This window comes from Portunus trituberculatus, chromosome 12 (assembly GCF_017591435.1).
Source record: "Portunus trituberculatus isolate SZX2019 chromosome 12, ASM1759143v1, whole genome shotgun sequence".
NCBI lineage: Eukaryota > Metazoa > Arthropoda > Malacostraca > Decapoda > Portunidae > Portunus > Portunus trituberculatus.
The window spans coordinates 6,408,039-6,420,538 of record NC_059266.1 but is presented as its reverse complement, the minus strand read 5'-3'; the positions used below and the strand labels follow the sequence as shown (position 1 = coordinate 6,420,538).

General features: G+C 38.0%; 2 protein-coding genes and 1 non-coding gene across 3 annotated transcripts in view; 2 read left to right on the top strand and 1 right to left on the bottom strand.

The window, feature by feature from the left end:
• The window catches only part of LOC123502616, a 29,996-nt gene that overhangs the window by 11,779 nt on the left and 5,717 nt on the right, over nt 1-12,500 (bottom strand). The window contains exons 3-14 of the mRNA XM_045251781.1: nt 11,638-11,711; nt 10,955-11,098; nt 8,567-8,678; nt 7,956-8,081; nt 7,631-7,760; nt 6,674-6,985; nt 6,030-6,037; nt 4,153-4,220; nt 2,579-2,646; nt 2,205-2,356; nt 1,264-1,337; nt 984-1,142 (exon numbers count right to left, since the gene is read on the bottom strand). Coding sequence (XP_045107716.1) covers nt 984-1,142; nt 1,264-1,337; nt 2,205-2,356; nt 2,579-2,646; nt 4,153-4,220; nt 6,030-6,037; nt 6,674-6,985; nt 7,631-7,760; nt 7,956-8,081; nt 8,567-8,678; nt 10,955-11,098; nt 11,638-11,711 — 1,427 coding nt within the window. The remainder of the gene's footprint in view (nt 1-983; nt 1,143-1,263; nt 1,338-2,204; nt 2,357-2,578; nt 2,647-4,152; nt 4,221-6,029; nt 6,038-6,673; nt 6,986-7,630; nt 7,761-7,955; nt 8,082-8,566; nt 8,679-10,954; nt 11,099-11,637; nt 11,712-12,500) is intronic.
• Trnal-aag lies at nt 7,184-7,265 on the top strand. The gene has a single exon. It is a non-coding gene; the product is annotated as a tRNA-Leu (tRNA).
• LOC123502655 overlaps nt 11,838-12,500 on the top strand; it is a 68,206-nt gene continuing 67,543 nt past the window's right edge. The window contains exon 1 of the mRNA XM_045251820.1: nt 11,838-12,500. This exon is cut by the window's right edge and continues 46 nt beyond it. The gene's annotated coding sequence lies outside the window, so the exon portion shown is untranslated.

The window sequence follows — 12,500 nt, the reverse complement described above, 5'->3', positions numbered from 1 at the left end:
AGGAAGGATGAAGAAGAAGAAGAAGAAGAAGAAGAAGGAGGAGGAGGAGGAAAGAAAAAAAAGGAAGGAAGGAAGGAAGGAAGAGAGAGAGAGAGAGAGAGAGAGAGAGAGAGAGAGAGAGAGAGAGAGAGTGGTGTTGTTATGGCTCTAGTGACAAATGAACAAGATTATTAACAATTTTCTTTTTTTTTTCTTTATTTGTATTCCCGTTTTCTTATTTCTTCCTCCTATTTTCTTTATCTGTTTTTTGTGTGTATCTGTATTTCCGTTTTCTTTTTTTCTTTTTCCTATATTCTCTTTTTCTTATTCGTATTCCCGTTTTCTTATTTTTCCTCCTATTTTCGTTTTCTTTTTCTTCTTTTCGTTTTTTTTTTCTGTGTATCCGTCTTCCCGTTTTCTTATTTCCTTCTTTTTATATTCTTTTTTTTCTTTCTTTTCTTGTATCTATATTTTCCTCTTATTTTCTTTTTTTTTTTTCTTTCTTTTCTTGTATCTCTATTCCCGTTTTCTATATTTCTGTTCTCCATTTTCTAAAACTACCCACATTTTGAAACTTGCTTCCATTTTCTGTTGTCGATGCCAAACTATAAAGATTCGAAACCTCCTCCAGAAGCTGTGAAATTTTGAGCCTCTTATCTGTAGTTATAGTGAGTTTAGAGACGTTTCTACCTCCTTATCTCTCTCTCTCTCTCTCTCTCTCTCTCTCTCTCTCTCTCTCTCTCTCTCTCGTAACAGGATAAATAAATAAATAAATAAATGATGAGAAAGAAAATGGAAGGAAGAGAAATAAGCAAACAAGATAGCAGAAGATAAAGAAAATTCTCTCTCTCTCTCTCTCTCTCTCTCTCTCTCTCTCTCTCTCTCTCTCTCTCTCTCTCTTTTATCGGTATTATTATCTCACAGGATGGACGGAGGCAAGGGCAAATATTTCTCTCTCTCTCTCTCTCTCTCTCTCTCTCTCTCTCTCTCTCTCTCTCTCTCACTTGGTAACAGCCGGGCGTGGGAGGCAGCGGCAGCAGCAGCACAAAGGCGACAGGCGCAGGTTGAAGGTGTCCTGACGCCCACTCTCCACTAACAGCTCCTCGCCCCCGAACATCACCATTGTCAAGTCAGTGAAGTGGCTGATTCCTATTGACATATACCTGGAATTTGGAATTGTTTGTGTTACCCATAAAAATTTGTTTTCTATAACGGATTTTTATGTCATAGAAAATTGTTTTATAAGGGTAACTTAAATATTTCTTTTGACATTGGGATTCTTACACCATCTTGACGGAGAGACAGACATCAGATGATCTTGGGATGACCAGCGCCACTAGACTCATCAGTGTCATCATCTGTGTAATAAAAAAGATGATAGTAATGGTGATAATGGTAATGATAAGTAAAGATGATATTGATAATGATAGGAAGAAGGAGAAGAAGAAGCACGTAAGGTCATTGTCGATCTATTGTTGCTTGTAAAATGATAAGATTGCTCACGCCCTTGCTTCCTTGACTGACTGATTAACATTTTTCTGGCCAGGCAACACTTGTAGTCAGAGGAGACACGCAGGAAAGAAAACAAGACGAAAATGAAATAAAAAGAAAGATAGAAATAGAAAGAGATACGGAACTCACACAAAATACAACAACAACAACAACAACAACAACAACAACAACAACAACAACATTATCTAATACAGCTAAATAAAAAAAATATCAATCAGAATAAGAAATAGTTTAATTGACCATTCTTTCACCTACTAATACATACTACCCACCACCACCACCACCACCACAACTACTACTACTGTTACTACTACTTCTACATAATTGTCACCATTTCTCTTTCATTTCCTTCTTTAAATAATCCTTTCCTTTTATGTTTTTCCTTATATTCCCTCTTTATTTTATCCCCTTCTTCCTTCTATCATCTTCTTCCTTCATTACTACTACTACTGCTACTATTACTACTACAAGCACCACCTCTACCACTACTACTATTACTACTATTACTACTACTACTACTACTACTGCTACTACTTTTTTATGTAAGAGAGGAAACTGACCAAGGGCAACAAAATCAAATAGATAAATAAAATAAAAATAGGCCTACTTAGTTGTCAGTCCCCTTGCAGATCCGTCTTGAAAAAACTTCCACTACTACTACTACTACTACTACTACTACTACTACTACTACTACTACTACTACTACTACCTACAGGGAAGACCGAGGCAATCCAGTAAATGTTCCTCTTGGCGCCAGGATGAGCAGTTTGGTTGGTGAAGAGGACCTGCTCGAAGAAGAGGATGAAGAGGCCGAGGGTGATAAGGCCGCCAATAATGAGGATGGTGGAGCTGAAGGAACCCAGACCTGGAGGATGATGGAAGGATATTGTGAAGGATATTTTGTAAGGATAGGTTGAAGCAAGATAGAGGAATATGATGTTATAGATAAAACAAATGAATAAATAGATAAATAAATGAATAGAATAGCCTAAAAACTAAACAAAACAAAAGAAATGAAGAAATTAATAACAGCATGAATAAAATGAGTGAATAAGTGAATAAATGAATAAATAAATGAATGACTCACCTTCAAAGTACTCCGGTGACGCAGGAACGAAGGTACTGTTGCACATAGATCTGTCTTCCTCCATGGTGCTGGGGAGAGAGAGAGAGAGAGAGAGAGAGAGAGAGATACTATAAAATCTTCCGTGTGTGTGTGTGTGTGTGTGTGTCTTATATTTTCTTTCCCTCTTTCTTTTTCCATCATTTCCCTCTCTTTCTTTCTCTACTTCTTTCCCTATCTTTCTTTTTTTCTATCTTTCTCCCTTTCTTTTTCTCCGTTTTTCTCTTTTTCTATTTTTTCCGTCTTTCTCTCTATCTTTTTTTTTCTTTCTTCCTCAATCTATCTTTATCTCCATCTCTTTCTTTTTGTAATTTTTTTCTATCTTTTTCCATCTTTCTCCATCTCTCTTTCTTTTTTCTTTCTATCTTTCTTTCTTTCTATTTTTCTCCCTCTTTTTTCCTATCTTTCTCCCTCCCTTTCTTTTTCTATCTTTCCCCTCTTTCTCTTTTATCTTTCTCCCTCCCTTTCTTTTCTATCTTTCTCCCTCTCTTTCTCTTTATCATCTTCCTTCCTTAATATATCTTCATCTTCATCTTTATTCCTTTCATTTTAGTTTTCTCCTTGTATTTGCCATTCCTTCCTTCAGAACTGTAGATAAGATAAGGTAAGGGTTATGTAGCTAATCATACGCACACACACACACACACACACACACACACACACACACACCTGTATATTCTCACATTATATTCAGTTCAAGTACCTTTCGTTAAGTGAATTAAGTTTATTTCGCAACCTAACTTAACCTTACCTGACCTGACCTGACCTTACCTAACGTAATTATATTCTAGTAATAAATTAGTGAAGTAGGATTCTCTATTTGATGAGTATTAGTAGTAGTAGTAGTAGTAGTGGTAGTGGTGGTGGTGGTGGTGGTGGTGGTGGTGGTAGTAGTGGTAGTGATAGTGGTGGTAGTAGTAGTAGTAGTAGTAGTAGTAGTAGTAGTAATAGTAGTAGTAATAGTAGTAATAGTGGTGGTGGTAATGTTGGTAGTAGTAGTAGTAGTAATAGTAGTAGTAGTGGTGGTGGTGATGGTGGTAGTAGTAGTAGTAGTAGTAGTAGTAGTAGTAGTGCTTACCTGTATCTGATTACCACCTGTTATCTTGTGGTAGCAGTGACACCTCTCTCTCTCTCTCTCTCTCTCTCTCTCTCTCTCTCTCTCTCTACTCTTTTATCTTTGTTGTCTCCCGCAAACAATTGTATCTAATTATTTTCTCTTTATTTCCTCTTTTTATCTCTCTCTCTCTCTCGCTTTTATTTTCAACACCATTTATGAGTCACGTTTTGAAACACGTGATGCAATAGTAGTAGTAGTAGTAGTAGTAGTAGTAGTAGTAGTAGTAGTAGTAGTAGTAGTAGTAGTAGTAGTAGTAGTAGTAGTAGTAGTAGTAGTAGTAGTAGTAGTAGTAGTAGTAGTAGTAGTAGTAGTAGTAGTAGTAGTAGTAGTAGTAGTAGTAGTAGTAGTAGTAGTATGTATGTATGTATGTATGTATACTGGAACTATCTGTGTATTTGTGTGTGTACGTATTTCAACTCACTTATATCGCACACACTCCCTCACGAACACACACACGCACACGCATACACACACACCAGCGAGAAACAACTGAGGGAGTGTTGAGAGTCACACTCACACACACACACACACACACACACACGGAGATAGCATTGTTGACATTATCTCTCTCTCTCTCTCTCTCTCTCTCTCTCTCTCTCTCTCTCTCTCTCGTTGTCATTAACAAATAAAAAAAAAAATATGCCAGGAAGAGGAGAAAGAGGAGTAGGAGGAAGAGGAGGAGGAGGAGGAGAGGAAGATGGGGAGGTAACAGTAGAAACATCGCTTAAAAGCGGAGGAGGAGGAGGAGGAGGAGGAGGATGGGAAGGAGGAGGAGGAGGTCTGGAAGATCGGTGGAGGTAACAGCAGAAATACTAATCAAAAGTGAAGGAGGAAGTGGAGGATATGAAGGAAGAGCAGGAGGAGAAGGAGGAGGAGGAGGTAGTGATGGTGATAGTCATGATGGTGGTGGTGATGGTGGTGAGGCAATTAATGGTGATCTTTTAACATTTCTAGTAGGATTGGCACCTTTGTCTATCTTTATTTCCCTTCTTTTTATTTTCCTTGGTGAATTTTCCTCTCTAACTTTTACTACTATTACTATTATCAAAACTACTACTATTACTTAAACACTACTATCATTACCCTCTCAAGTGTAAGTGGTTGTCATTCTTACAAAAAGAGGGCAAAAGTGGGAGACTCACTTGAGAGTTGTCATTTTTGTTTTCCTTGTTCATTTTTCCCATTGCAAGGATTAAAAATATATAAAAATTGTGAAAAGTAATGAAAAGAATATCATGAGTCATTTTCTTCACCATTTTTCAATAATCTAATACAAATTAATAAAAAAAAAAAAACACCATTGTATCCGTTCTATGTTTTTTTTTTTTCCTAAAGGAAGGATTGTAACCATGAAAATATGAAGAAAATAAAGAAAAAACAATGAAAATAAAGACAACAAAGTATTTAAGACAACAATAATTATTTTAACTGTAAATACTGAATACATGTTTTGAAATCACTTTTATACAGAATATTTCACCGGATACATGGGAGAGAGAGAGAGAGAGAGAGAGAGAGAGAGAGAGAGAGAGAGAGAGAGAGAGAGAATTATACAACATGCAATAATTATACAACATTAGACAAACAGTAAACACAAGAAGATAAATAAGTGGGAGTATTATACAGAAACATACGTGAGGTTGTGTTTCATTGTGTTTCCTGTTACCCCTTCAATACCATGACGCGTTTTCCTATTTATTGTTTAATATTTGCTGGTTTTCTACAGCTTCAGAAACTTGTGTGGAGATTAAAATAGTGGAGACTGTGGCCATTTAATCTTGTGACCTCCATAGACACTTCCTAATGTCAATAAAATGGTCTAATCGTACACAAATCTCAAGGTAAAAATGTGTCCCAGTAATGAAGGGATTAAAATAGTGAAAAATGTGGCCACTGATCTTCTGACCTCCATAGACACTTCCTAATGTAAATGTAATGGTCTAATCGTATACAAATCTCAAGGTAAAAATGTATCCCAGTATTGAAGGGACTAAAATAGTGAAGACTGTGGCCATTTAATCTTGTGACCTCCATAGACCCTTCCTAATGTCAATAAAATGGTCTAATCGTACACAAATCTCAAGTTAAAAATGTATCTCAGTATTAAAGGGATTGAAATAATGAAGACTGTGGCCATTTAATCTTGTGACCTACATAGACACTTCCTAATGTCAATAAAATGGTCTAATCGTACACAAATCTTAAGGTAAAAATGTGTCCCTGTATTTAAAGGATTAAGGCATCTGAGGTGTTGGAAGGGGAAACACTGCTGTCCTGGCTAAAACTGTGACAAATTACCAAGTTTACTATGAAAGTGAAGGTAAACGATATGAGGTATTAAAGAAAATGGGGGGTATGTTTGTGGGCAAGTTTACCATGACAGTGAAAGAAAACGGTATGAGGTATTAAAGAAAACGGAAAATATGTTTGGGGCGTTTTCTATGAGTAAAAAAAAAAAGTAAAGTATGAAAAAAAAAAAAAAGGAAACTAGTTATATGTTATGATACGTGACAGAGGGAAATGTAAAAATGGACAATGGAAAACAAACTAGCTATTTCTTATGGTATATGAGACAAAAGATACAAAGAAAATGGGAATACTCCTGCCGTTTCATCGCTAACTATTTTTTTTGAGCAAACTAAACTAAAAAAATAAAAGGGGAAAAATAGGAAATAAGCAAGTGAAAAAGGCAAAGAAGGGAGAGAAAAAGAAGATAAACAAAGAAAAGAGAGGAAAAGAATATAGCTTAACGTCAGTCAAAGCCAAACACTCCAATTAAAAAGAAAGAAAGAAAGAAAGAAAAGAAAGAAAAATAGAATGAACGAGCGAACGAACGAAAGAAAGAAAGAAAGAAAGAAAGAAAGAAAGACAAAGAAGAAAGATAGAAAAAAGAAAGAAAAGAGAAAAAAGATAACTATGACAAAACTAAAACACCAATCAGCGTCCAACAACAGAGGTTAAGTTGGCAACCCCGTCATTGTTGTTCTGTCCCTCTTCAGACGAGTACTGTGGGTCCAGCGCCATCTTGTTCTCCAGCACGATGGGGGGCAGAGTACCGCTGAGTCTCCTTGTGGGCTTGGTCACGTTCATCTCGGAAATGATACACACGCAGGCCTGTCCGTGGATGATCAGCTCGTGGGAGTGCTTGTGGTGCTTGTCGGAGATGGGGCTGACAAACTCTAGCGTGTGGTATTGCCAGTATTCCAGCCCACCGAACAGCGGGATGAGGCAAAGGTGCACCAGACTCACCACAGCTGTTGAGGGAGAGCGTGAGGGTTTAGCGTGAGTGTATCTGGTGGCAGCGGTGGGATGCAGTGATGGGTCTAAGAGATATATGAGAATTCAACAGCATGAGTGTATTTGGTGGCCATAGTGGGATGCAGCGATGGGTACTCATATAATCTTGTTTATATTAATGTTGATAATGGCTTATCACTGCCAGACCTCTCAAGGGTAGCGTGGCCGAGCGGTCTAAGGCGCTGGTTTAAGGCACCAGTCTCTTCGGAGGCGTGGGTTCGAATCCCACCGCTGCCACTGTTTTGATAAGCAGCCTTGCTGAGAACCACCCTAGGAATAAATGTCTCGAAATCTAGTGTGGAGGATAAGTGTAAAGGCAGAGTGTAGAGGGTGAGTGTAAAGGCAGAGTGTGGAAGCAAAGTGTGAGTGTTTAGCGTGAGAGCATTTGGTGGCAGCGGTAGGATGCAGTGATGGGTACTCATATAACTTTCTTATTTCTTTTTGACAGTTAAAGTAATGATATCACAGCATTTATAATAGTACTGGTAAACAAGGAGAACGTGCAGGTACAACTATCAGAACGCACTACAGAAGATCTATGAAAATAACAACACTATTGAATCTACAGAAGCGAAGACCAAGACACCATACAAAATACTTACTGTGGGCATACATCATGGAGGTAATGTAGGGCGGGACGCAGGGGAAGTGTCCATAGTTGCCCAGAACCGTCATGAAGAACCCTGGAACCTTGAGAACCACGAGGAAGACGAGGAGAGTGGATGCCTTGCGCTGTTGGGGAGAAAGTAGGAGAGTGAGAGAATAAGACAGAGTGAATGAGAAAAGGATGAACGCTCTCTCTCTCTCTCGTAAATATTTCTCTTCATTATATGTATAAATATGTATTAAAGACTTCTTGTGCTTAGTTTACACACACACACACACACACACACACACACACACACACACACACACACATGGAGTTACCTTATAGTTGAAGGGCTGCAGAACATCCCCGACCAGCCTCATGAGCACTGCCAGGGCGTAGATGGCACAGATGAAGGACACAGCGTTGAAAAGATCCAGCACCAGGTAGGCGTAACTGAAGTAGACCTGTGGGGAGGAGGACAGGTGAGTGAAGGTCTGGTGGTGGTGGTGGTGGTGGTGGTGGTGGTGTGGTGTTTTGTTGCTCTTCTTGTTTTGGTTGTTGTCTTCTATTTTTTTCTTTATCTCCTTTTCTTCTACTTTTTATTTTTCTTCTTGTTTTTGTTATTATCAGTTGTAGTAGTAGTAGTAGTAGTAGTAGTAGTAGTAGTAATAATGATAGTAGTATTTTTTATCTTTTTCCTCCTCCTCCTCCTCCCCTCCTTCTTCTTCTTCTTCTTCACCACCATCATCATTATCATCATCATTATCGTCTTCTTCTTCTTCTTCTTCTTCTTTTTCTTCCTTACTTTCCTCATCCTCTTCTTACCACCACCACCACCACCACCACCACCACCAAAAATCACCACCTAAACATCACAACCTCCCCATTTCCCTCTCACCACCACTACACTACACACCACCACCACTCTACCACCACCACCACCACTCACCAGCCCCATGGAGTCACTCTCTGCCCTGGTCCAGTACATCTCGAAGAAGAAGTAGATGGTTTGAGAATAGGGAAGCTGCCACAACATCCACTTTACAAATCGTAGGCGTACTCTGGGGAAAAGGAGATAGATAGAGAGATGGATAGACACACACACACACACACACACACACCCTCTTCTTCTATCTCCTCCTCCTTTTCCTCCATCTCCTTCATCACGTTTCTTTCCACCTTCCTCCTTCTTTCTTCCCTTCGTATATTTCCTCCAATTAATATAGACAGGTAAATAGATAGATAGATAGATAGATAGATAGATAAACCAGTGAAGAAGGTAATGTTAATATCAGTTATGAGAGAAGGAATATAGATTGACAGAGAACAGAGGGAAAAGGCGAGGGAATAGATATATAAAATAGATAGACAGAAAGGTAAATAGACAAAGGAACCAGTAAAGAATCCAGTCACGGGGAGGAGTGATGGGTAAACAGAGAATAAGATGGAAAGAAGTGGTGAAGGTGACATGAATAATAGAGTAATAGAAGACCACGTAATGAGTAGAAACAGATGGGGAAAAAAAGGTCAACTCGAGTGCCTGACCTTACTACACAATTTGAGTAAGGTCGTATGTAGCAGAATAGATGGATAAATAGACAGTCTGTGGTGAACTTAGACACACAAATTTGAGAACTATATAGTAAAAATTTGGTCCAGGTTTTCCTCTGCTAATAGATAGATAGATAGATAGATAGATAGATAAGATGGGTAGATAAGTAAATAGATTCTTGTGAGCTTATTAGGAATCTGAGAACTAGTGAATTTTAAGCTTATTTTTTCCCTTTGCTAACACTAATAGATTAAAAATAGATAAGTAAAGAAAATAAGTAGATAGATAAATAGATAAATAGGTAAACAGACCCCAGTGGACTTTAGAAACATAATAAACTTGAGAATTATTGGCATTTTAGCTCATGAGAAGTAGATAGATGAAGTAAGTAAATAGATAGATAGATAAATAGATAAATAAATAGACAAATAGATAAGTTAACAAATGAATAGACAAACACACCTGAGATATATGGCAACTTTTAGACCTAGTTACATTTACGGCCCATTTTTCCTTGCTTCCACTAAATAAACAAACAAACAAACAGAGAAATAAATAAAACAAATCAATTTCTACCCCATATCATTCACTATTTATTTTTGAGCCTAAAAGAGAGAGAAAAAAAGTAGTATTTATTTAATGTTACTTTAATTTCTCCTTCCTCCTCCTCCTCCTTCTCCTCCTCCTCTTCCTCTTCTCAGGCAGAAATGTTACCTAATCTTAAGTTTCCATGGCAACGGAGAGAGAGAGAGAGAGAGAGAGAGAGAGAGAGAGAGAGAGAGAGAGAGAGAGAGAGAGAGAGAGAGAGAGAGAGAGAGAGAGGAACTGGGAAGAGAAATGGAGCGCAGACGAGGGGATATGTAATTGTCTGAGAGAGAGAGAGAGAGAGAGAGAGAGAGAGAGAGAGAGAGAGAGAGAGAGAGAGAGAAAAAATAAAGAAGCCTTATGAATATATTGAACATTACTATCACACACACACACACACACACACACACACACACACACACACCTCCCTCTTCTTCCTCCTCCTCCTTCATCTCATTTCTTTCCATCCTCTTCCTCCTTCTTTCTTTCCTTCTTCCTTTATTTTCTCCAATAAATCTAATTCTCGTCTTTCCTTCCTTTCTTCTTTCCTTCCTTCCTTCATTCCTTCCTTCCTTCCTTCCTCTTTCAACTTCTATATTTCCGTGTTTTCTGCGTTGTATTGGACTCTCTCTCTCTCTCTCTCTCTCTCTCTCTCTCTCTCTCTCTCTCTCTCTCTCTCTCTCTCACACCTTTTTGTCTTCCTTTCTTCTCCTCTGTATCTTTTTTTCTTTCTCTTTCACTCTCTCCTTTCTCTTCTTCACTCTTTTTCTTTTTTTCTTTTTTTTCGTCTACCTTTTCTCTCTACGTATTCTTTGTCTATGTCTGACTCAGATCCCATCATTAACCCCTTCAGTACCATGACGTGTTTCTATATTCACTCTGCTTACTATTTGGTGATTTTATACAGCTTCAGAAACTCATGTGGGGAATTAAAATAGTGAAGACTCTGGCCCATTAATCTTCTAACCACCATAGACCCTTCCTAATGTCAATAAAATGGTCTAATCGTACACAAATCTAAAGGTAAAAATGTGTCCCAGTACTGAAGGATTAATTCATCTTTTTTTTCTTTTATTTAAGCATTATTATACTTCAGCTTGGTTTTTTTACAGGTTAAAAGTGTATTATGAGTACATCCCTCCTCCCTCCCTCTCTCTCTCTCTCTCTCTCTCTCTCTCTCTCTCTCTCTCTCTCTCTCACTTGGTCACGTGGGGGCTGGGGGCGCGGCAGAAGCTGGGACACACACTGAAGAAGGAGCCGCTCAGTTTAGCCAGCATTGCCTTTTCGCAGCCAAACATTTCCACCGTCAGATCTGTGAAGTGACTGATGCCTAGGGAGAAGAAACTGTGGAGGAGGAGGAGGAGGAGGAGGAAAGAGAAGAGCAGGAGGAAGATACAGATGAGAGAGAGAGAGAGAGAGAGAGAGAGAGAGAGAGAGAGAGAGAGAGAGAGAGATGGTTTGGTTTTATAGTGGTGAAGGTTTAGAAGATGAGAAATAAGGATAGAATGGGAGAAAAGAGGAGGAAAATTGAGAAGGAGGCAAGGAGGAGGAAGAGAAGAAGAAGAAGGATAAAGAGGAGGAGGAGGAGGAGGAGGAGGAATTAAATAGTAGTAGTAGTAGTAGTAGTAGTAGTAGTAGTAATGAAGTAAAAAGAGAATAAAAAGAATAAATAATGAAAAAAAATGAAAATGAGAGAGAGAGAGAGAGAGAGAGAGAGAGAGAGAGAGAGAGAGAGAGAGAGAGCAATTAATATATCGGATCGTTTCATATCACATTCCAAATCCTTAAAAACAAAAAAAGTATATATATATTTCACCACCACCACCACCACCGTGATCACTATCAGCATCACCACCACCACCACCACCACCACCACTACGTACACAATTTTCACAGCCAGGCAAATGTTGTAGGACCGTGGTACAACTAGTGCCAGCAGGGACATAAGGGCGCCCATCTGAAAGGGGAAGAAGTTAATGATATAATATTAGAAGTACGGTTAGGCTGCTACTACTACTACTACTACTACTACTACTACTACTATTACTACTACTACTACTATTACTACTACTACTACTACTGTTGCTATGTTTGTAAAGTTAAGTTTTTTTTATGTTTCGTTTTATTTTCTCCCTTATCGTCTTAATTATTGTTATTGTTTATTACATTTTCATCCGTTGTGTTTTTAATAGGCTGTTGCATCCTAATAGTTGATGTGTATAATAAGTGAGGCCTTGTAGTTTATTTCTTAGTGTATTTAAGATTACATTATTAATTCAGATAACGATTCATAAGGATTACTATTTTATTTGTTATTGAAGTCGAGATAATGCAGATATTCATTTGACTATTTCCCCTCTTTCATTATTTCAGTTGTTGAAAGGAGTGCATAGTGCATTGTATTACTTTAAAATTTGCTATATTAATTAAAATGATACTTAATTCTACTACCATTATATCATGAAATTCCCCCATTTAATATTACATAGTGTCTCGTTTAACTTTTCCTTTCGTGTTTTGTTACGTAAAAATTAAATAGACGCTTTAGTAAATTACAAAATAAATAATGATCTTCAATATTAATCGAAGTATTATATCATAAACATTTATTATTTAAAACCACCGAAATTTAATTAGTTTTTAAAGTTTTGAATTGACTTTTTCCCGCTATTTTGTTCAGTTGCCATCTCTCTCCAGTGTACCTTCCTCTGTGGCTCGGGTGGGTTGTACGTTTGTGTGTGTTGTA